Source organism: Cololabis saira, chromosome 9 (genome assembly GCF_033807715.1).
Source record: "Cololabis saira isolate AMF1-May2022 chromosome 9, fColSai1.1, whole genome shotgun sequence".
Lineage (NCBI taxonomy): Eukaryota > Metazoa > Chordata > Actinopteri > Beloniformes > Belonidae > Cololabis > Cololabis saira.
Genome location: NC_084595.1, coordinates 45,645,895 through 45,671,569, shown reverse-complemented (window position 1 = coordinate 45,671,569; position 25,675 = coordinate 45,645,895). Strand labels below are relative to the sequence as shown.

Genomic DNA, 25,675 nt, shown 5'->3' with positions numbered 1-25,675 from the left:
GGAACTCCCTCCCTGAACCCCCCACATCTGGAACTACCTCCCTGAACCCCTCACATCTGGAACGGCCTCCCTGAACCCCCACATCTGGAACTACCTCCCTGAACCCCTCACATCTGGAACTCCCTCCCTGAACACCCACATCTGGAACTCCCTCCCTGAACAGCTACGTCGACCCCAGACACTTTTAAAAAGGGTCTGAAAACTTTTTTGTTCAGGAAGACTTTCCTGGTCTTTCATAGATGTCTTTATCGTCTCTGTGCTTTTATGGTTTTACTTCTGGTTCTTATGTGTCTTGATTTTTTTTCCCTTTTTGTTTATTTTGTTTGTTGGTTTCTGTAGCACTTTGAGATCATTTTATGAAAAGTGCTTTACAAATAAAATGTATTATTATTATTAGGGCCCGAGCACTTACAGTGCGAAGGCCCTATTGTATCTGTAGGCATTTTTTTTTCTTCTTTCTTTCTTTATTTTTCCGACAAAAGGAGGGCCTTTTTTCCCCCTAAACGTGCCCCAAAAGTCACCAAATTTTGCACGCAAGTCAGGCCTGGTGAAAAATGTGATATTTAATGGTTTGCATTAATGGGCGTGGCCTAATGGCTCAACAGCGCCCCCTAGAAAACTTCGCGCCTCAAGCCCCACAATACGGTTTGACGTACATGCACGAAAATCAGCTCTTGGAGCCATGGCCGAAACCAAACAGGAAGTCAGCCATTTTCAATTAATCGTGTAATTTTGGCGCAATTTATGCCATTCCTTAGGCAGTTAATACGGTCCGAACCGTAATGTAGTTTTCTCAGTCAAAAGCGTTACCGTGGTGACGCTAGATGCCAAAAAGCCTGCCCCCCCTTCATCTGATTGGTCCATACAGAAAAAACTTTGTGCCTCAAGCCCCACAATACGGTTTGACGTACATCCACGAAAATCGGTACACACCTGTATCATGTTGCAACTTAAAGAAAAGTCTCTTGGCACCATGGCCGAAACCCAACAGGAAGTCGGCCATTTTGAACATTTTGAATTAATCGCGCAATTTATGCCATTCCTTCAACAGTTAATACGGCCCGAACCGTAACGTGCACCCAGGTGTGTTATACATCAAAATATGCGTCTCCATCCTGCGACGATGCACATTACTTTTCTCAGTCAAAAGCGTTACCGTGGCGACGATAGACGCCAAAAAGCGTGCCCACCCTTCATCTGATTGGTCCATATTTGATAGTTCCCCAAAAGTCACCAAATTTTGTTATTATTATTATTATTATTATTATTATTATTATTATTATTATTATTATTATTATTATTATCTTTAATCAGTAGGTTTGGTTGCATTTAACTGGTGTTTGAGACATGAGTAAGAACTTTACTTGTTCCTGTTGTTGTTCTCTCTCTCTCTCTCTCTCTCTCTCTCTCTCTCTCTCTCTCTCTCTCTCTCTCTCTCTCTCTCTCTCTCTCTCTCTCCCTCTCCCTCTCTCCCCCTCTCTCTCTGCAGTATCCATGTCCAGACTCGCCCTCTCCTCCAGGAGCAGAATCATCCAGCAGACATCTGCTGCAAGATGACACCTATGAAGTTTCTTCTTCATGTAAAGAGGTGGATTTTAAATTCAACTATTGATAAGAAATCTACTGCTCTGCATATAACTATCACATCAAGTTAAAATAATATTTGAAAAAAAAATGAGATTGTTTTATTTTTTCTCATCCATAGTCCAGAAGGAGCCTTGCATCCTTTCCAACGTATGTAGAAGGTGAGTGTGTATAATTAAAAATGTCAAAAAGCTGATGTAGAATACAGTATATCTGAAGTACAGGTACATGTTCTAAGGTATAAGATAAAAAAGGAAGTTCCTTGCTGCCTTTATGTACTGGTTTAGGTGATGACACAACAGGCTCACTAGAACGTCTAAAGCTGGTTCTTTTTGAGCTTACAAGAGAAAAAGCAGCTGATATCCAAAAGGGCAGCTACATCATCCCAAACAAAGAGAAAGAACCTAAATATATGAGTGAGTGGTGGAAGAAAGTCAAAAAAATATCACAGGTCTAAAGACTTAAGCAAATCAACATGAATATTATTCAAACAAAAGTTCTGAAAGTATGTATGAAATTGTTTGAGGAAACCTTGAAATGATCAAGACATAAATACAGAGGAATGTTTGTGCAGTCTGTGCTCTGGGTTGAAACCTTTTTTTTTTTAAATATTCATTTATTTAGTATTCATACAACGATTGTTAGGGTTTAAGAAAAAAAACACATTTTATAGGAAGACATTTCTATCAAATGCAGGATCAGACAGGTTCGCCATCTGCCGTGAATCATTGTGGTGTTGAGAAAAATAAGCAAGAAAAGGGACAGACAGCAACAATAAACACTAATACATAACATATGATACCTGTAGTATATACTGTATGTTAGAATCATTTTGTATGGTGCACGAACTACATCATTTCATTTGTTTATCTTTCAGGTACATTTGTTGTCATCTGTTACACCCATGTCTTAAACACAGCTCATTCTCTCAATGAGAACTGTTTAATAAAATGATTAGCATTGACCGGTGCAGCTTCCTGTGCTCTTCTAATCACGCTTTCTCCAGTGCCGGGTCCTTGTGACGCTGAAGACCTGATTAATGGGATCATCTTTGCAGCCGTCTACTGGGGATCCACTCAGCTGTTGTCAGAAAAGACTCCGTCCAAGAACGTCCGTATGATGCAGGCACAGGAAGCAGTTAAGCGCATTAAGGTGAAAACACAACCAGTAAACCCCCAGAGACAAGTTGAGGGGTTGCAGGCATATGTATTTTTTCAGGACTATCTGATTCACCATAATATTTAAAATCCAAATCACATTTATAGTTTATGTGACAACCCATGGCCTTAAAACTGCATGCATTCTTCTACTTAAAGGGGACCTATTATGAAAAACAGGTTTTTTCTTGCTTTAACATATATAAAGTGGTCTCCCCTTAGCCTGCCAACTCAGAGAAGGAGGAAAGCAACCAAATTCTGCAGTGTCTGTACAGCCGCCCGGATGAGCCGTCCAGATTCCGTTGCGTGAAACCACGGCCACAACTACAACACCGTGTAACTGCATGAGCGTCCGACTATCGTAGCACTGCGTGACATCGTCTCTCTGTCCATCTCCCTCCAGCAGCTGAACTTTATTGAGGTTTTTGTAGTGAAATGAGGAGGAATCATAGATATAACTTTTCATTTCCACTAACTGGATCAGCCGTTCCTCATCCTTGACCGTTTCCTACAGCGCTTTCAACCGGCTTTCAACGCGAGCGACAGGAAGAAAAGAGAAGCAGGACGTCCGACAAATGTTCAGATCAAAACGGCGTTGCTGCGGCCAGTTAGGACAGTCCAATAGAAAATAAAGCAATGGAATTGATTTTGTCGCTGACGCTCGCTCGCATCGCATGCATGACACGGTGTAAAGGCTGATTTATGGTTCCGCGTTACACCAACGCAGAGCCTACGCCGTAGGCTACGCGTTGGTGTAACGTGGAACCGTAATTCAGGCTTAACTCCACCGGCCGGAGCTTCCGCCATTTTTTCGTAGCGGTGTATCGCGTCATTCAGGCAGCCAATCAGCACAGAGCCTCATTATCATAGCCCCGCCCACTCAGAATCCTGCATAGATAATGAGGTTAGAAACGGTAAAGATAAAGACATGGCCCAGAGGCTGAATTTCTAATTTATATAGAAAAAAACAATCAAAAGCTTGTTTTTAAGACATTCAAGGCCTGTTTTAAATAGACATTAAATGCCATAATAGGTCCCCTTTAAGGCTGAATTCTGGTTCTGGTTAAGCCTACTCCGTAGGGTACGCGGCTACGCGGGAGTCTCTCCGTAGCCTATGCCGTAGCCTGACCTGCACCTCCCAAAAAATGTAACTACGTGTCGAGGCGACGCAGACCCAACGCAGACGGGAGGGCTGTGATTGGTTTGCTTGGTAGCAACACATTTCCAGTTCCGGTTCTCTCTCGGTGGCCATTGTTCACTGTGGAACAACCGGAAGCTAAACAAAGAATCAACTAGAGACGACGATAACAATAAAATTGTTGTAATTCAGCCACATTGGAGGGTTTTCGAGCAGGAATCGCCTTTTCTTTTCTCTGGAAAACAACGCAACCCCCTAGTGCTCTGGGGGAGTACTGCACCGCGGAGAAATGGAGTGACGGAGAAGTCCGAAGGGTTCACGGCGGCGTCATGACGGCGTCACGGCAATGGCGTAGGCTCTGGGTTGGATTAACGCAGAGCCTTAAATCAGGCTTTACACATATTCTTGGGGGGAAGTTGGAAGATAGGACGGTCCAAATGTCCTGTAGATCTAACCAGAGGTTGGATGTATATTGTATGTTGTTGATGTATGTGTGTACCATATGTGTACCCTCACTACACACACACACACACACACACACACACACACACACACACACACACACACACACACACACACACACACACACACACACACACACACACACACACACACACACACACACACACACACACACACACACAGACTGAACTGAACTGAGACATATGTTATATTTGACCTCATTGGGAGATATCAAGTCAAAACTAGAAGGGTTGAAGGGTTGATGCAGGGTTGAATGCTGAGGTGCTGAGGTCTGAATAAAAGCTGCACTTTAGTGAAAAAAGCAACCAAAATGCTGAAATTAAGGAAATTGCTAGTCAGGTGAAAATGTGAAGAAAAAGGTATGAGGTAGAAGAATAACCTTGAAGCCCAAAAATGAGATGAAGATAAGATAAACTGAGGAATATTGACTGAAGAAAGGAACTGTTTGTTGAAGATTGGAGGATGAGTTGAAGAATTCAGGCAAAACTCTTGCAGAATTATCAAATATCGCAGAATTTAGCAAGTGGCCAAAAGCCATCAAAGAAAGGGCTGATAGCTGAATTACTGTTGCCTACAGCGAGTTAGAGATGCAAAACTTAAATAGCCATTTCTCAAATGTGACATGATGCTGGTTTGAAAGTGACATGATGTTGATTTTATTGCGACATGATGTTGAAACTAACTTTCTCATGACTACTATTTCCCTTTGGGAAGAATAAAGACTTGTGCAGCAGAATTTAGGTTTGGGTATTGTAGACATTTTCTCTGTCCACATGTTGTTAAAATGTGTGTTTAATATGAGTTTCTGAATGTGGTTAGGTCGTAGAGGGTGAAGCTCAGCCCATGACGGAGGTGGATCTCTTCATCTCCACCCAGAGAATAAAGATGCTTAACGCTGACTCCCAGGTATGTGTTCAGACCGTCATCATATGTCTTCTCACCTCCCTTTGTAAACACCTTCATACCATTGTTGTCCTCCCAGGGTGTGATGTTGGCTCATAGCCATGTGAAAAATTGAGAAAGCCAAGGTACCAAAGGCTGCACCCAAAATATGTGTTGGACTGATGTGTGTAAAGAAAGGGATCCAAATGTTGCACTTGAAGTTTTTATGAAATTGTTGTGTCCTGTGGTTGATAAACATGCACCTAACTGTCAGGGCTGTTAGTGCACTGTGATTGATGAGGAGTTAAAGGAACGTATGGACGAGAGAGATGGGGCAAAGGTGGCAGCAATCCAGGTCTGGCAATCCATTAGAATGGCAGACTACTGTCAAATTAGAAACAAGGTGACCAAACTGAACAGAAAAAAGAAGAAAATGTATTATGAAACTAAGATATATAATATAAAGCATGATGGGAAAAAGCTCTGGGGTACATTGAATAATATCATGGGTAAAAAGAGTAGTCAACACCATCCTTCATTGAATCAGAAGGTGAATTTATTACTAAACCTTTTGACATTGCTAATCATTTTAATAATTACTTTATGGACAAAGTGAGTAAATTAAGGTAGGAAATGCCAAAATCCAGTTGTAGGTCATCGTATTAATGTATAAAAGAACAAATAATGAGGGATAAGAAATGTACCTTTAAACTGTGTAAAGTAAGTATAGAAGAGGTGGAAAAATGATTGCTGTCCATAAATAATGAGAAACCACCTGGAATAGATCATTTAGATGGAAAGCTATTGAAGTGTATTGTTGCTGCGCCCGTTTGCCACATTTTCAATTTGAGCCTTGAATGTAACGTCTGCCCCCAAACCTGGAAAGAGGCTTTTTTTTTTATTTGATTTGATTTATTTTATTTTTGTACATGTAACAAAAAACAACACTTCATGAGAATTTTAAGAAAAACAAAACAACAAAACAAATCATCCTTTAAAACTTGCTATCTTGATTTACATGTGCCAAAAAAGGAGTAGGAAGAAGTGTAAACTTATTTAGTCCTACCCCCATTCACTGATCATTGAGGCTAAAGTCATTCCATTACTAAAGAACACCAGGAATGCCTTTACAGGCTCTAACAGTCGACCGGTAAGCCTATCACCTGTTCCCAACAAACTTCTGGAAAAAAATGTTTTGGAACAAATACAATATTACTTATCTGTTAACAATCTGACACGTGATGAGCAGCAGCTTACAGAGTTACACCCAACAGCAACAGCACTATCACAAATGACAGATGACTGGTTGAAAGAAATTGATAAAAAGAACATGGTGGGAGCAGTATTATTATTATTATTATTATTATTATTATTATTATTATTATTATTATTATTATTATTATTATTATTATTATTATTATTATTATTGTTATTAGACTTTAGTGCTATATTTGATTTGGTGGACCACAACATACTACTAAATAAACTGAGGTATTATGGCTTTACTCAAACTGCTCTATCATGGATAGAAAGTTATCTGACGAACAGAACTCAAAGAGTTTATTTTAATGGTAGCTTTTCTGAGGCTCGAAAGGTTGAAAGTGGAATCCCACAAGGAAGTTTGCTTGTCCATTGTTGTTCTCTATTTTTACCAATGATTTTCCATCTGCTCTTAAAAAAGCACATATGTCTATGTATTCTGATGACACAACAATATACATGAATGCACCCACAGTTGACAAGCTCACGAAAACTCTTAATGAAGAGTTGCACATAGTACTAGACTGGGTAACCAACAACAAATTAGTCTTAAATATACCAAAAACTAAAAGCATGGTATTGGGTACAAATTATGCATTGAGATATAAACCACAGCTGAACCTGATTTTAAACAATCTAGATGTTCAACAGGTGGAAGAAACAAAGCTGTTGGGTGTTATTGTAGATTGTAATCTGTCATGGACGAGACACATAGATGCTGTTGTTGGGAAGATGGGAAGGAACATATCTGTTATTAAAAGGTGCTCGGCTTTTTTGACACCACAGCCGTCCAAGCAAGTTCTGCAAACTCTAGTATTGTCAAACTTAGACTATTGCTCCGTGGTCTGGTCAGGTGAACAAGAAGGAAATAGGAAAGCTGCAGCTAAAGCTGCAGCAGCTCAGAATAAAGCAGCTCGGCCGGCCCTTCCATGCACACTAAGGTCTAATGTAAATAAAATGCATGTCCAGCTCTCCTGGATAAAGTCACAGAGAGGCTGAATGCATCACTCCTTGTTTTTGTTAGGAATATTAATGTGTTAAAATGCCCGGATTGTTTATATAACCAACTGACACGTAGCTCTGACATACATACATACCACACGAGGCCACCAGAGGGCGCTATAGTTCCTAAAGCTAGAACACAATCAATGCAAAGAACAGTTATATATGGAGCCATGATAGAATGGAACACTCTTCCAGGAAAGATTACTAAAGAAAAAACAAAAGCAAGCTTTAAAAGACAACTGAAACTACGTGAAATATATGGAGGATTTTTTGTGCCAAAATTAAATAAATAAATTCATCATTAATTAATTAAAATGGGAATTAAATATATCATTAATTAATTAAATGTCATTAGTTAATTAAAATTAGAATTAAATATGTCATTAATTAAATAAAATACAATTCATTTTGAGTAAAAAAATATATTTATTATTTCAGCATTTAATTAATTAATGACACATTTAAATAATGATTTTGTGTTGCTGAATCATGAAATGTAAATGTAAAACTGTCAGTTTCACTCGTCAAACTCAGTGGGCGGAGCTAACGCAAATCTAGTGGAATCCACTGCTTTGGTCTGAAACTGGAGGTAGAAGAGGAGCCTTTCTAAACATGACAGCTGTGAGTTGCGTGTTGTAGAGAGTTGCGTGATGCAGCAGCAGGTATCTGCTGTGACGGAGCTGGAGCCGGAGGAGTTCTGCTCAGAGCTTCTAAGATTAAACTCGCTGCTTCTCTCAGCAGCTCTGGGCAGGATTTTGACATTTTGCACACCTTGCTGTTTCAACATTTGTGGTTAGAGGACCGAGTCCAATAACATTTTGGAGTAGAGTAAAAATTTTGGAGTAGAGTATCCAAACCAACGTAGAGGTGAATAGCGCCACCTAGTGTATCGTAATGTGTTCACAACATGGATGTATGCTTCACAAGCCCTGCAACAATCCATTATGTTGATTCGATTTGCCTTGACTTGATGTGCAGGGGAACCAATGAGGTGTTTGGAATCCACCCACTGAGTTTGACGAGTGAAACTGACAGTTTTACATTTACATTTCATGATTCAGAAACACAAAATCATTAATTAAATGTGTCATTAATTAATTAAATGCAGTTTTACATTTCATGATTCACACACAACATGAAATCATTAATTAAATGTGTCATTAATTAATTAAATGCTGAAATAATAAATATATTTTTTTACTTAAAATGAATTGTATTTTAATTAATTAATGACATATTTAATTCAAATTTTAATTAATTAATGACACATTTAATTAATTAATGATATATTTAATTCCCATTTTAATTAATTAATGATGTATTTATTTATTTAATTTTGGCACAAAAAATCCTCCATACTACGCCCTGCGAACAATTCTGCACATGTAGAAATACACATGGGATACTAACACACACACACACACACACACACACACACACACACACACACACACACACACACACACACACACACACACACACTTATAATGATGTTTGTTTATTTTATATTTTATTATCATTATTACTTTTTAATCTCATTTTGTTATTGAGGTTATCTTGCATTATTACTATTACTGTTAAGGTTGTTTTATTTGGCTGGTAAGTGTACTTAAGCAGGGAATATCAGTATGGATCATATTGTTTCTGTACTTGTAAATGTATATTGTTATGTGTGTTTGTTATGTGTGAAACCAGGAAGAGTAGCTGATGTTCTGCATCAGCTAATGGGGATCCTAATAAATTCATAAATTGGTTCTCTTGGACGGGCTGTACTGGAACAATTTCGGCTGTCGGCCACTGACTCAATGACAATAAAATTAATCTGAATCTGAATCTGAATGTAGCTTTAACTTTGGAAGTTCTCAAAAGTCAGGGACATAAATATACAACATGCTTACAGAAATCATTAATGTGGTAAGAAGATGCTGAGTGTATTGGGGTTTAAAACTGTAGAATACCAAATATAATTAGTTATGTTTGCTTTGGATGATTGATTGTAATTCCCAGGACACCATGATGGACCACCCTCTGCAAACCATATCCTACATTGCTGACATTGGCAACATCGTTGTTCTGATGGCCCGGCGGAGGTTGCCCCAGCGAGACTCTCAGGAGAATGTGGAAGCATCGGAGCAAAGTCAGGACACCAAACGGCAGTATAAGATGATATGCCACGTGTTTGAGTCTGAGGATGTGAGTCCAGCAAATGTATACAATCCCCTTCCTTCCTTTCACCTGCTCCCTTCAGGGAGTCTCCGTCTCCATCTGCATCCTCTTCTCCCACACCAACCAACCTCATGTCCTCCTCCACAGCATCCATAAATGTCCTCTTTGGTCTTCCTCCAGGCCTCCTCCCTGGCAGTTAACACCTTAGCATCCTTTTACCAATAAACTCACTATCCCTCCTCTGTACACGTCCAAACCATCTCAGTCTGGCCTTTCTGACTTTATCTCCAAACATGCAAGATTGCTTGGCTCATCACTTCTGACACTGTTCCCTTCCAACCTGCTTGCACACCTTTTTTGACTTCTTATCCACTCTCTCCGTTGCTCTGGACTGTTGACCCTAAGTACTTAAAGTCCTCCACCTTCTTTACCTCACTGTTCCACCTGTGTCCCTCTAATGCCCCGTTTACACGTAGCAAAAACTGTGGTTTTCATGCGTTTTGGCCGTTCGTTTACACGAAAACGAAGCTCAAAGTCACCGAAAACCATCATTTCTGAAAACTCCGGCCAAAGTTGAGATTTTCAAAAACTCTGTCTTCACATTTGCTTGTAAACAGAGAATAATGGACATTTAGGCTTCAGAACGTCACATTATGAGACAGAAACGTCACCGGCGTCATGTGTGAGACCTGTGTTTACAATTTGTTTGGCCACCGTCAATATTTTCTTGTATTTTACCTGTTTTATATTCTAAAGTCACACTTAAAAGTAACTCCACTTCTCTGTCACTCCAAACGAAAGACTCTCGTTCATCTTGGAAGTAACTGCAGTCAAAGCTGATTTATGGTTCCGCGTTACACCAACGCAGAGCCTACGGCTTAGGGTACGCGGCGACGCGCCCCGTACGTAGGCTACGCCGTCGATTTAACGCGGAACCATATTATTCAGGCTTCACACGTGTCATTTGTTGATGTTTTTTTCCAGGATTCTGATTGGCTAGCATGACTTTATCTTCTCGTTACACTGCCCCCTGCAGGTTTGGCTGCTCATAGCACCTTAACATCGTATTCATGCGGGTTCGTGTAAACGAGGGTATTTTTCAAAACGTAGAGGGGGAAATATCCGTTTCTGTAAATACCCGGCTACGTGGAAACGTGGCCTCATTCACACACATGTACTCTGTCTTGCTGCTTCTAACCTTCATCCCTCTTCTTTCCAGTGCACCTCCACCTCTCCCCTTATTCAACAAGTTTCTCTTTTCTCTTTTCATCACATATGTATAAAGCTCACAGCTGAATCAACGAGTGACACGACTGTAAGATTATATTATATTGAAGTTATTTAGATGATTGAAGTTTTCCATATCTTCTAGGCCACATTGATTGCCCAGTCCATTGGGCAAGCGTTCAGTGTGGCTTACCAGGAATTCCTCCGGGCCAACGGCATCAACCCCGAGGACTTGAGTCAGAAGGAATACAGTGACCTGCTAAGCACTCAGGACTTGTACAATGATGACCTTGTCCACTTCTCCAAGTCAGACAACTGCAAAGATGTAAGTAAGCTTGGGTACAAACATCTTTGCAGAGCCTTTTAACTGTAAGCTCATTAGAACCTGGATATATGATGGAAACAACGATTGTTGTCTTTACCCGTGCTATGCTCCACTACTCTGCTAGCTCTACTACTAAGAAATCATTCTCAACATTCCTCTGTTGACACACTGACAGTCACATTTACCGTATTTTCACGACCATAAGGCGCATATGAACGTCTTATATTTTTTTCAAAATGTGCGGTGCGCCCAATAGCGCAGTGCGCCCAATGTATGTTGTTATTGTAAGGCGGACGTAGTTGAGGCCAGCATGAGAACGTTAAAGGGGGAAGTGTGGGCCTGATTGCAGACGTAGTTGAGCCTCCATGAGAACGTTAAAGGGGGAAGTATGGGCCTGATTGTGGACGTAGTTGAGGCCACCATGAGAACGTTAAAGGGGGAAGTATGGGCCTGATTGCAGACGTAGTTGAGCCTCCATGAGAACGTTAAAGGGGGAAGTATGGGCCTGATTGTGGACGTAGTTGAGGCCACCATGAGAACGTTAAAGGGGGAAGTATGGGCCTGATTGCAGACGTAGTTGAGCCTCCATTAGAACGTTAAAGGGGGAAGTATGGGCCTGATTGTGGACGTAGTTGAGCCTCCATGAGAACGTTAAAGGGGGAAGTATGGGCCTGATTGTGGAGGTAGTTGAGGCCAGCATGAGAACGTTAAAGGGGGAAGTATGGGCCTGATTGTGGACGTAGTTGAGGCCACCATGAGAACGTTAAAGGGGGAAGTATGGGCCTGATTGTGGACGTAGTTGAGGCCACCATGAGAACGTTAAAGGGGGAAGTATGGGCCTGATTGTGGACGTAGTTGAGGCCACCATGAGAACGTTAAAGGGGGAAGTATGGGCCTGATTGTGGACGTAGTTGAGGCCACCATGAGAACGTTAAAGGGGGAAGTATGGGCCTGATTGTGGACGTAGTTGAGGCCACCATGAGAACGTTAAAGGGGGAAGTATGGGCCTGATTGTGGACGTAGTTGAGCCTCCATGAGAACGTTAAAGGGGGAAGTATGGGCCTGATTGTGGACGTAGTTGAGGCCACCATGAGAACGTTAAAGGGGGAAGTATGGGCCTGATTGCAGACGTAGTTGAGCCTCCATGAGAACGTTAAAGGGGGAAGTATGGGCCTGATTGTGGACGTAGTTGAGCCTCCATGAGAACGTTAAAGGGGGAAGTATGGGCCTGATTGTGGACGTAGTTGAGGCCACCGTGAGAACGTTAAAGGGGGAAGTATGGGCCTGATTGCAGACATAGTTGAGGCCTCCATGAGAACGTTAAAGGGGGAAGTATGGGCCTGATTGTGGACGTAGTTGAGGCCACCATGAGAACGTTAAAGGGGGAAGTATGGGCCTGATTGTGGACGTAGTTGAGGCCACCATGAGAACGTTAAAGGGGGAAGTATGGGCCTGATTGTGGACGTAGTTGAGGCCACCATGAGAACGTTAAAGGGGGAAGTATGGGCCTGATTGTGGACGTAGTTGAGCCTCCATGAGAACGTTAAAGGGGGAAGTATGGGCCTGATTGTGGACGTAGTTGAGGCCACCATGAGAACGTTAAAGGGGGAAGTATGGGCCTGATTGTGGACATAGTTGAGGCCAGCAGGACGTTGTTGACGTTTCCAGCAGGAGTCATTATTAAGGCAAATGAAAAGGGCTGGATGGATGAAGAGATGATGAAAGAGTAGCTGAGGCAGGTCTATAAGGCGACCAGGTGGTTTTTTCCACACATCACCATCGCTGCTGATCTGTGACTCTATGCTGCCCATCTCACACCCGATGTGAAAAAAGAAGTGAAATGAACTTGCTGCAGCTTGCTGTTATTCCGGGAGGTCTGACAAAGGAACTCCAACTGCTGGACGTCGGTGTGAACATGCCGTTCAAAGTGAGGCTGCAGCGGCGTGGGAGCGATGGATGACCGATGGAGAACACAGCTTCACAAAGAGTGGAAGGAAAGCAACGCCGGGCAAGTTACGCCACAGTTTGCAGATGGATTGTAGATGCAGGGGCGCAGCTTGTGAAAAGGCAAGGCAGGCAACTGCTTGGGGCCCCGAGTTGTTGGGGGGCCCATGAGGCCCAAAAAAAAAAAAATATATATTTTTTTTTTTTTTAATAATTACTTTTATTACAAAAGTGTTTCCTATCAGGGGTTTTGAGGACTAAAAAAGTATTGAAGGCGGTTTTTACTGTACAGATCTCAAAATGTGGTAACCGCAATGACCACATCCTCCTCCTTAAACAAACATAAGGCAATTATCAATGACATCTCAGTAGCCAGTCAGAAACCTCCCTTAAGGGGCCCCATGTTGTCATTCCCATGATCACGGATCATCCACCTGTACACAGTGTCAAAAAAAAAAAAAAAAAACTACACACAGTGTTGTGTGTGTAAATTAGCAGTGTGTAAATAAATATAAATTTCATAAAGTTTTCATTGGTGTCAGTTTATTATAACATAACGGTGATGAACGCTGGTTTGAGGGGCCCCCTAGAAATTTTTGCCTAGGGCCCCAACAGACCCTAGAATCGCCTCTGTGTAGATGCATGGGCTAACGTGTCTGCTGGGACTGTTGTTTCAGCTTTCGCAAAAGCCGGCATCATTTCCGTGGCACGGAAAGTGATTCTGACAGTGAAGAAAGTGGAACTGGCATATTTGATTTAGCTTAGCAGTTTAATTCAGAAACGGAGGATGAGGACTTCCATGGGTTTGACTAATGACGCCTGTTTTAATTTTTGATTATTCATTGGTGATTTAAAAAATGTTAGTACTTTGTAATAAAGACTTAAATAAAGTACAATCAAACTCAGTTTTGCTCCCGCTCTATTTTTAAATACGCACACTTGTATGCTTGTGTGTGTGTGTTGTAAGGCGGTGCGCCATTTGTGTGTGTAGACGCGCCTTTTCGTACGGTGCGGCGTATGGTCGTGAAAATATGGTACATCAATCAGGCATTACAATGATATCATTGATATATATATATATACATATATATATATATATTAAAATATATATTGTTACACAGTAATTCAACATACTGTGGAGAAAACCTGCTAACTAAATAATTACATTTTTAATTATATAATATATATTTTGTGTTGTGTTTTTTGTTGTGTGAGCTCAGGTGTTTGTAGAGAAGGCTAAAGGGGAGATTCTGGGTGTGGTGGTGGTGGAGAGCGGCTGGGGCTCCATCCTCCCCACCGTCGTCCTGGCCAACATGCTGCACGCGGGGCCGGCTGAGCGGTCTGGACGACTGAACATCGGAGACCAGATCATGTCCATCAACGGGACCAGTCTGGTGGGACTGCCGTTGTCAACCTGCCAGAGCATCATCAGGGTATGTGCACCATAGCCAACATTTAAATGACCAATCTTTTTTATTTATTTTTATTTTTGGGTGAGTTAGAGTGTTTTTAGATTTTTCCTCAGCAGTGCCTCATCTGGTCAGGCCCTGACTCCAGCAGTGTGACACTGTGCACCGCAGTGTTTGAAATATTTGGAGATGCATGTTGAGTACGATATAAAGACTGCTGATTAATGTCTTCTTTCAGCTTTTCCATTTCAGGAAAGCAGCTCACCTGTTTCCAACTTTGGGACTGAAAGATCCAGACGAAGCACCAAAGTCAGCCGTCACGGTGTCACCAAACAAAATGCACTCCGTTTTGTCCTCATTTAAATGTAAAAAATAGTGTGCCACCCACTGCTTGATGTCAGTAATACATTCCAGCAGGGAGCTTTGTGCACTAGTGGCTTTAGGCTTCAGTGGCAGATAGGTCTGTAGATCATCTGCATAACAATGAAATGACAAGTTATGTCTGGCTATAATAGACCCAAGTGGCAACATACAGTATATAACGAAAAAAGAAGAGGGCCAAGAATAGAGCCTTGCGGGACGCCGCATGAGAGGGAGGCACTGGAGGAGCAGGAATCACCAAGCAGAACAGAGACCGTTCTATCTGACAAATATGAAGTAAACCACTTGAATACAGTGAAGGCCAACATACTGTTTCAGGCGTAACAGGAGGACTGTGTGGTTGACTGGAGCAAAGGCTGCTGTGAGATCCAGCAGGGCACTTGACATCAACAGACAGGGCAACATCATTGTGCACCTTTAACAAGGCAGACTCAGTGCTGTGACGAGAGCTGAACCCAGACTGAAACTTTTCAAAAAGAGAATTGTTCTCCAGAAATGATTGTAACTGAGTAAAAACAACTTTCTCTAAAACCTTAGACAGAAAGGGCATATGAGAGACTGGTCTAAAATTTGATAAAACTGAGGAGTCAAGATGTGTTTTCTTTAAAAGGGGCCTAACCACGGCATGTTTAAAGGCAGCTGGGACCGCTCCTAAATTAAGACAGGTATTGACAAGCATCACGTATTTCCAGCTTTTAGAATAGCCAATCAGTAGAGACTCCACAGGGTAGCCCCTCTCGCCTGGAAAACGTCCCTCTCCTACTCCAGGGACGTCTTCTTCCTCCTGAAGGTTCCTGGAACACGTTACAGGGCCGTTCCTGGTGATGGAGACACCCGCAAACGGCCCGGCTAAAGGTGTAGCTGATAAAAACTAAATAAAATTACAAGATTGGCATTAAATACTATGGTATTTTCTCTATTATAATAATAATAATAATAATAATAATAATAATAAAATGTCATTTTCGAAAAAATAAAATAAAAATGGAAATTGTAAATTACCTTTAATATGAGTATTTCTATCAATGTGTTTTTATGTTTGTTTTATCATTAACGTTATTTAAAGCAAGGCTTTTATTTTATTTGTTATATATTAAGGAGACCGATATTTAGTGCTTTTATTTTGAAGGCGTCTCACCGAGACCTTTTAAACATCCGGCGCTTCGGACTTTAATGGTAAAAAATTAACGGCAGTAGAAAGTGTGTCTGCAGGACTAAACTAGTGTCAGGAATGCTAAAGTGGAGCCTAACTGACACAAAAAGCTCTTGCTTATATGAATGTACAAAGACTAACTCTATTTTATTTGATTCCTTTATAGCTCTTACGGTGTGTTTGCAGTGTATTTACATCCAGGGAATAAAAACATTGTGAACCATCAGTTTGACAGTCAGCCATCATCAGTCGGGGCTACAGAAATTATTTATTCTTTCTGTGCGGCCCGGTACCAGATGACCCACGGCCCGGTACCGGGCCGCGGCCCTGGGGTTGGAGACCACTGAGGAAACGTGCCTTTACATGTCCTGCAACAGAAGCAGAATCTTTTCTTCAGCTCCTGAATTTGTATGGTAATGTTTACATTTTGGCATGTAATGGATAAAATGTGTTTTCCCTAATGCAGGGTCTTAAAAACCAGTGTCGGATCAAGCTGAATATTGTGAGATGTCCCCCAGTAACAACTGTGCTCATCAGACGACCAGACCTCCGCTACCAGCTGGGCTTCAGTGTCCAGAATGGCATTGTGGGTAGTACTGTGTTTTTGCTCTTCCATAAACGATATCTGGAAATGTTTAAAGTTACTTGAGTCAAAATGTATTTTTCATTTACAATACTTCGTATCCTTCAACAGATCTGTAGCCTTATGCGTGGCGGTATCGCTGAGCGAGGCGGGGTCAGAGTGGGTCACCGCATCATCGAGATCAACGCCCAGAGTGTTGTTGCAACACCCCATGAAAAGATTGTCCACATCCTGTCCAACGCTGTTGGAGAGGTGCGTTACCACACAAAAGAGAAGTCACGCTAATGTTTTATTGGACCGCCTTTAGCTCTGCTGCCATGTCTGTGAAGATCGAGCTCTCCCGGAACACACAGTTGCTCCTCACGAATGACGGGAACTCGTCAGCAATCATACATTCCCCATCACGATGGAAGGAAGACACAGCCAATATATCCTCTTACTTTACAACCATCTCCTCCCTACGGAAGAGTATTAGGGCCAGGCAGGAGAAAAATAAAAATAATTATTTTAGAGCACGAATATTTTTTTTTCATTATGCACAAGTCGAAATTTTGAGATTAATGTTGAAATACAATTTAGAGAAAAAAGTCCAAATGTTGAGAAAAAAGGCGAAATTTCGACTTTATTCTTGAAATTGTATTTCAACATTAATCTAGACATTTCGACTTTTTTCTCAAAAATTGGTGACAAAAGTTGGTGACTTTTGGGGCACGTTTAGGGCACGTTTAGGGGGGCAAAAAGGCCCTCATTCGTCAGAAAAATAAAAATTAAAAAAAAAAAAAAAAACGAGAAAAAAAACAATTCCTACAGGGCCTTCGCACTGTCAGCGCTCTGGCCCTAATAAGTGAGCATGTCCTCACTGACCAACCAGACATGAACGTACAATAATACATGTTTCTGTTCATGTGTGGTGTTCCATCCCATCATTCTGTCTGAACATTGAGGTATGTTCACATATATAATACACCCCAAAAAGAGTTTTATAACTTTTTCTGGTGTCTTGTGTGCTGATTCATTTAAAGAAATACAATGGGTATAGTTTTTTTTACGATGCAATGTTTGTGTTTTTTTTAACATTCTTTTTATTTTACATTTTTTAATAATACATGTCCAGTGTATTCTACAGGACTGTCTCAGAAAATTAGAATATTGTGATTTTCTGTAATGCAATTGCAAAAACAAAAATGTCATACATTCTGGATTCATTACAAATCAACTGAAATATTGCAAGCCTTTTATTATTTTAATATTGCTGATCATGTTTTACAGCTTAAGAAAACTCAAATATCCTATCTCAAAAAATTAGAATATTCTGGGAATCTTAATCTTGGTTTACAGTTTAAGATTAAGATTCCCAGAATATTCAAATTTTTTGAGATAGGATATTTGAGTTTTCTTAAACTGTAAGCCATAATTAGCAATATTAAAATAATAAAAGGCTTGCAATATTTCAGTTGATTTGTAATGAATCCAGAATGTATGACATTTTTGTTTTTGTAATTGCATTACAGAAAATAAAGAACTTTATCACAATATTCTAATTTTCTGAGACAGTCGTGTATATGGAGATATATAGAAATTTTGTAGAATATTATACTGCTTTTCTCTCAGTCTGTTGCATATTTTTGAAGGTAAGAGTAAAATGTCCTCCCATGTATCACTGTCTATTGTTGTTTTCAACTGTGTCTCCCATGATTTCCGTAAGAATGATAGTCTGCCTGTAGTCAAGAGTTGCAGCAATATGTTTGTGTTTAAGGTGGCAAACTAAATAAAAGCAGGAAGGTTTGTTTGCATGTTCATGCTCTGTCTTTGCATAACTGAGCTCTGCGCAGCAGTAAGAGCAGCTGTAGTTATTCCAACAGTAATGCTGGTTGCTGTCGGGGTTGATACTGATGCTAAAATAGTGGATTGTTGTGTTTGTATTTGTTTCAGATTAATATGAAGACCATGCCTGCCACCATGTACCGCCTGCTGACTGCTCAGGAACAACCTCTCTACATTTGACACAAAACCCTTCAAACTCCCGTTACCCTCCTTAGGCACCTGCCTGGCCCAACCAATGCATTATAGTAAGATTTTAGAGCCTTTTTAGTGTTTATTACTCATCTTGTGGCAACACTAAACACTGAAGCTATCCATCTGTCTTAACTAAAAGAATTGTATTCTTACTTTGGCTTGTGAAAGGATATTTACACCTAATTGCTTTCAAACTTCTATTCGTGGTCCAAAATCCTAAAATTAGCATCTTTAATGGGTTGCTGTTGATGTTCTGATGTACTTTAGGCAGCAAATTTAGAAGGATATGGAATCTGCATATTTACTGATCATTTTAGGCAATACAACAGTTTAGTAATTCATTGATTAGAAAACTAAAACATTCTTACTTTTCTAGTTTTCATGAAAACTTGATGTAAACTTACATACTTACATGTGCTTTCTCCAATAATACTATTAAAATGGAGGGATGTTATTGATGTGTTTGATTACTGCAGATATCTCTGCAGAAAAGTTCGGTATAAAACTAATTTTGAAAGAAATGACCAACAAATGTGTTGCCTTATTATTGAGGCAAAGCTACTGTTCACTTTTACTCTCATTTGCAAGTTGTATGTTTTTCATCCTTGCTGCAGCAGTTGTTGTGTTTGCGTTCTATATTTTGGATTATTTGTGTTTCAACACGTTTTCTCACAATTAAGATACTACCCAGCGTATAACGCATGCCCTTCAACCACCAGCACATTCAGTGTTGGGGAGTTTCACCAGATGCAGGTGTGGAGTGGGAGTTGCATCAGTGTCATACTAGGAATGGCTTTGAGAATAGATGTAACACTTCTCGAGTGACAGAACCAGTACTCGAGTTGTAAAATAAAATCAGGGGGGATGGTGGATTTGATCATATGGGGACAGATAATTTGTGCTGATTACAAATAATATAATATATTACAAATAATAGCAGTGACCAAAACACCTGCAGAAATACTGCAGGAATGACATAGCAGCAGTTAAATGCAGCCTTCTGTAAGCTTTAAATATCCACTGGGCTTACATCAAATACATCAAAACACAACAATAAAAAACAGTTTTCTGAACTTATCAATATGACTCTGTCCTTCACAGGATAAGTAAAATGATCACTGCAAAAACTCAAAATCTTAACAAGAATATTTGTCTTATTTCTAGTTAAAATGTCTCATTTTAGTAAAGAAATCTCATTACACTTAAAACAAGACTCATCACTGGAAAAAACAACAATTTTCACCTGTTTCTACAGAGCCCCTTTGGTGACATTTGAAAAAAATAAAATAATGCGTGGCCACGCATTATTTTATTTTTTTCAAATGTCACCAGAGGGGCTCCGTATGTTTCAAGTAGATTTTCACTTGAAATAAGTAGAAAAATCTGCCAGTGGAACAAGATTTTTTTGCTTGTAATAAGAAGATAAATCTTGTCGCACTGGCAGATTTTCCTACTTATTTCAAGTGAAAATTGACTTGAAACAGGTGAAAATTGTCAAATAAGTTATTTTTCTGGTGATGACTCTAAATCTTGAAATAGCAGTAAAACCACATTCATTGATGAAATGACATAAGGGATGGAAAGGGGGGGTGGCAGTTTTACAGGGGGGATGATTTGGACCGTTTTTATTTCAGGGGGGGATGATTTGGACCGTTTTTATTTCAGGGGGGGATGCCATCCCCCCTCATCCCCCCTCAACTCCAGTACTGGGTCTACGGTCTACTCTGAACTGTGGGCCAACTCCACTAACGACATGCTCTCAGTGTCACGGCTGAGGACATTTAAAGCTTAAACGTGCAAACATTCAGATGTTTTCACGTTACCTTACCACTTTTTATTAAGAAAATACTCAGCTTGTCATTTCCTGCTGCAGCTTCAGTCGACATTCTTCTAATACAGATGTGCAGGTCATGTCTGTGGTACAAAAACAGACGTGAATCCAAAGTAAAGCACAACAATTCACTATAAGCATTGTTTCCACTTGAAAATATAAATCATTATAAAACAAATGATTAGCTACCTGTAGGTGCCCAGACAGCTGTCACACTATGTTCATTTATGGGCTAAAATCTTAGCAATTAGCAGCTTATTAACAAATATTCCGGGGAACACACACTCAGCTCTGCAGGAGTGAAGATGTTTCACGGTAACCTAGGCGACGGCTGCTGTTTGATGGCTGATGGACGACTCCTGCTCAACCTTGACCTGCTCATTTCACATTCTTCTTGTCACATAAATACCAACAGTGGAACTTTGGAGAATAGCAGCACTTCATTACTACCCAGTCTGGGACTGGTACCAGTTTTGCAGTTTTGCATGTTTTATAACGGAGATCTTTACATGATGACGGCCTGTAAAAAAGCTCATGTTTTGTGAAGAGTAATATCTGCACCAATAGCAGTATTAATCACATTGTGACAGTACCAGCCAGTGCTGGTGCAGGTTTCCATGGTAGATCCTAGACCGTGTTCCTTTCTTGCCTTTTCAATAGCATATTTATAAACTACCGTAATTAGCAATGTACATTGCTGGTTTGCATAATGTAACACTGAGTAATGTTGAGTAACACTATGCTATGTGTATATTTTCAGCATGGCATTCAACTGTATAGTTTGTGTCTTTAATGCCTATAACGCTAAACAATACTTTCAATAGTGAGTGATGCTTCTTATACATGCTATTTTAAATGTATAAGTTATAAATGGAGTTTTTGTGATATGAACAAGGAACAGTTGGTTACATGTTAACATCACTGTTTTTCTAGTTTTTAATCGCAAATTATTGTAAATGAGAATAAATAATTCCAGTTATATCTCCAATTGCGTTTGTTTTTTGAATGAACCTCTGCACTTTCTATAGAAGCATTAATACCCTCCTATAAGGTTAGATCATGTAAAATGGTGCCACCATCTTCACTCTTTTATGTGCAATATTCTTTCATCCAATCATGTGCAATATTCCTTTCACTCATTTATGTGCAATATTCTCTCATTCATTCATTTTCATATATATATGTATATTTCCTGTTTCTTATTTTGTTATTACATAACCTTTACATGTGTGCACTTTTATGGAGCTGCTGCCTAATTCCATTATGTCATTATAATGACAATAAAGGCTTTCTATTCTATTCTATTCTATTTTATTCTATTCTATTCCATGCAACAGGTGTAACTGATGGTCTCTTAAGTGGAAATAAAACCAGTTCAGGTGCTAATTAGTAATTTACACTAATAAGTAAAAGTGAAAGTATGAGTCTGGTAACTGTGTTTTTGCTTGATGCAATCAGTTTTGGAGAGATACACTTTCTTATGAAATAGATCAAAATAATAAACTAAGGTGAAGAATGCATCGTGAGTTTATACAACTCCTGGTCCGAAACATATGGCACACTGCATATATGGAAATGAAAAGAAGATGCAAACATTTTCACATTTCATAAACCCTTATTTTATCCACAGTAGAACATAGAAAACTTATCAAACGTTCAAAGTGAGCCATTTTAGCATTTCAAGAAAAATATAATCTTATTTTGGATTTCATGGCAGCAGAAGGGAAAGGGAAAGTTTGGACTTGGACGACAAAAGCCTGGAAAAGCATCTGGTACTGAAAAGAAACAACTGGACGAACATCTGGCAACCTTTATATGGTTGAGATCTGGCTTTATTTACTTTGGGATAAATGTCTCCTCGGACCTGAGAGATCTGCAAAAAATTTATTTTACGTCTATACAGTCAAAAGAGACCTGGGGCCTCATTCATAAAGCTTGCTTGCGCACAAAACAGGGCTTGAAAGATGCGCACGCCACCTTCTACGCAAAGGTTGGGATTTAAAAAGAAAAAACGAACTGAAAAATGTGTGTATCTTTACGCCAACCCTGATCCTCGCGCAGGAACATTTGGAAGATATGGGGAACTGGCGATGCAGGCGGTGAGGTGGTGAAATGAAGCCAGATTCATGTCATCACATATCAGACTTATAATATAATAGTGCTGATCGTGTATGGGCTCAAATTAATGCCATAAGTATTTTGTATCTGTAAATAAACTTTGTACTTGTAGAAATATTTTGTGCGTGTGCAAAAAATATTTGTACTTGCAAAAAATATTTGTACTTGTAAAAATATTTTGTGCGTGTGAAAAAAATATTTGTACTTGTAGAAATATTTTGTGCATGTGCAAAAAGTATTTGTACTTGCAAAACATATTTGTACTTCTAGATACAAAGCTACAAACCTTTTACAAAGCTACAAACTTTTTTTACAAAGCTACAAACTTTTTTTACGAAAGCTACAAACTTTTTTTCAAAAGCTACAAACTTTTTTTACAAAGCTACAAACTTTTTTTTACAACTACGAGTTTTGGCAGTGTTTTGACGTGCCAAAACTAACAGCCAATCAGCGATCTTTGGCACGGGTTTCAAAGGGTTTCTGTAGAGCCAATCAGATCATTGCATCGCCTACTGACGTCGCCGCCATATTGGATGTGGCAAGACTGGGCTGCAAACTAATACAAGTAAATTGACTTATTTTCATAAAGCATCTTTCTACAAAGAAATTTACGTTTTACGTCTCATTTATTCATTCACACACGCACTAATATACTTGGGAAACAGTTAGGCACCAAATATAATATATTTAATTTTCTCAGACGGCAAAAATAAGAACTTTATTGATCCCACACAGGAGTAATTCATGTTATATCAGCTATAGAGAACAAGGTAGTGCCGAAAAACAATATATATCCCCCCTCACAAAAATAGAGACATATTTTTTTATCAACAAAACGAATAAAAAAAAATTCAAATAACAAAATAACATATTTGAACCATTTTTCAGACAATAAAATAACAATAACATAAAATGTAATGTAATGTGTAAAGATGTAAAATATGCTTTGTTAATGAGAGAATATGTTTCTGTATTTTTCTTATTTTTGTGAGGGGGGATATATATTGTTTTTCGACACTACCTTGTTCTCTATAGCTGATATAACATGAATTGATCCTATGTGGGATCAATAAAGTTCTTAATTTTTGCCATCTGAGAAAATTAAATATATTATATTTGGTGCCTAATTGTTTCCCAAGTATATTAGTGCGTGTGTGAATGAATAAATGAGACGTAAAACGTAAATTTCTTTGTAGAAAGACGCTTTATGAAAATAAGTCCATTTACTTGTATTAGTTTGCAGCCCAGTCTTGCCACATCCAATATGGCGTCGACGTCAGTAGGCGATGCAATGATCTGATTGGCTCTCCAGAAACCCTTTGAAACCCGTGCCAAAGATCGCTGATTGGCTGTTAGTTTTGGCACGTCAAAACACTGCCAAAACTCGTAGTTGTAAAAAAAGTTTGTAGCTTTGTAAAAAAAGTTTGTAGCTTTGTAAAAAAAGTTTGTAACTTTGTACAAAGTTTGTAGCTTTTGTAAAAAAAGTTTGTAGCTTTGTATCTACAAGTACACATTTTGTTTGCAAGTGCAAATATTTTTTGCAGGTGCAAATATTTTTTGCACACGCACAAAATATTTCTACAAGTACAAATATTTTTTTTCACACGCACAAAATATTTCTACAAGAACAAATATTTTTTGCAAGTACAAATATTTTTTGCACACGCACAAAATATTTCTACAAGTACAAAGTTTATTTACAGATACAAAATACTTATGGCATTAATTTGAGCCCATAATCGTGTCCCTCTGTGTTTGGAGCTCAGCGTCAGTCAGGACTCTGATGCTGGTACTGGTACCGGTACTGGTGCTGGTGCTGCTGCAGCCGCGGTGCAGGACACGCCGGGCCGGGAACTTCCTCGTCACCCACCGCTTCCAACCGTAGAGTGACTGAGGACAGAACAAATGAGTGCCGGGCCACTACGGAGCCTCTAAAGGGACTCAGATTTTTTATAGCCTATATATAATTTTTTTACGCGCGCGTAAGCCTAAATTATGGTTCCACGTTAAGGGCTGAGTATGGTTCTGCGTCACACACGCAGAGCACACGGCGCACCCGTGACACCGTCACGAACTGTTCAGACTTCTCCGTCTCTCCATTTGGTCGCGGTGCAGTACCCCCCGCGGCCACTAGTTAGCGATCTTTTTCTGAATGGTTTATCCGACTTTTTCCGGTCACAGTAAATCAAAGAAATAAGGACAACTATTGTGCAAAAAACAAAAACAAAAAAAATCACATATAAACGAAGAAAAAAGCCCTGGAAGTTCACTACTGCTTCAAACCGGAAACCGGAAATGCTTCGCTTTCAAACGAACCAATCACAGCCCTCTCGGTCTGCGTGTGGACGGCGTCTCCTCGACGCGTAGTTACAATTTTCGGGAGGTGCACGTCACTGACGGCGCATGTGACGGCGTGTCCTCTGCGTGTACAAAAACCACACGCCGTAGACACGGCGTCGTTTTGACGCAGAAGTATAATTCAGCCTTGAGTATGGTTCTGCGTCACACACACGCAGAGCACACGGCGCACCCGTGACACCGTCACGAACTGTTCAGACTTCTCCGTCTCTCCATTTGGTCGCGGTGCAGTACCCCCCGCGGCCACTAGTTAGCGATCTTTTTCTGAATGGTTTATCCGACTTTTTCCGGTCACAGTAAATCAAAGAAATAAGGACAACTATTGTGCAAAAAACAAAAACAAAAAAAATCACACATAAACGATGAAAAAAGCCCTGGAAGTTCACTACTGCTTCAAACCGGAAACCGGAAATGCTTCGCTTTCAAACGAACCAATCACAGCCCTCTCGGTCTGCGTGTGGACGGCGTCTCCTCGACGCGTAGTTACAATTTTCGGGAGGTGCACGTCAGAGACGGCGCATGTGACGGCGTGTCCTCTGCGTGTACAAAAACCACACGCCGTAGACACGGCGTCGTTTTGACGCAGAAGCATAATTCAGCCTTAATTCAGCCTTTACACCAACGCGTACCCTACGCCGTAGGCTCTGCGTTGGTG

At 40.0% G+C, this 25,675-nt stretch overlaps 2 protein-coding genes across 2 annotated transcripts in view; one reads left to right on the top strand and one right to left on the bottom strand.

Moving 5' to 3' along the window:
- Nucleotides 1-20,331, top strand: part of apba1a (amyloid beta (A4) precursor protein-binding, family A, member 1a) — a 38,611-nt gene extending 18,280 nt beyond the window's left edge. The window contains exons 3-12 of the mRNA XM_061729667.1: nucleotides 1,490-1,588; nucleotides 1,706-1,745; nucleotides 2,591-2,736; nucleotides 5,182-5,268; nucleotides 9,517-9,702; nucleotides 11,048-11,227; nucleotides 14,392-14,604; nucleotides 16,581-16,700; nucleotides 16,809-16,949; nucleotides 18,630-20,331. Coding sequence (XP_061585651.1) covers nucleotides 1,490-1,588; nucleotides 1,706-1,745; nucleotides 2,591-2,736; nucleotides 5,182-5,268; nucleotides 9,517-9,702; nucleotides 11,048-11,227; nucleotides 14,392-14,604; nucleotides 16,581-16,700; nucleotides 16,809-16,949; nucleotides 18,630-18,701 — 1,284 coding nt within the window. The 3' untranslated portion in view covers nucleotides 18,702-20,331. The remainder of the gene's footprint in view (nucleotides 1-1,489; nucleotides 1,589-1,705; nucleotides 1,746-2,590; nucleotides 2,737-5,181; nucleotides 5,269-9,516; nucleotides 9,703-11,047; nucleotides 11,228-14,391; nucleotides 14,605-16,580; nucleotides 16,701-16,808; nucleotides 16,950-18,629) is intronic.
- Nucleotides 1-25,675, bottom strand: part of ube2l3b (ubiquitin-conjugating enzyme E2L 3b) — a 189,632-nt gene that overhangs the window by 125,113 nt on the left and 38,844 nt on the right. The gene's annotated exons all lie outside the window — the stretch shown is intronic.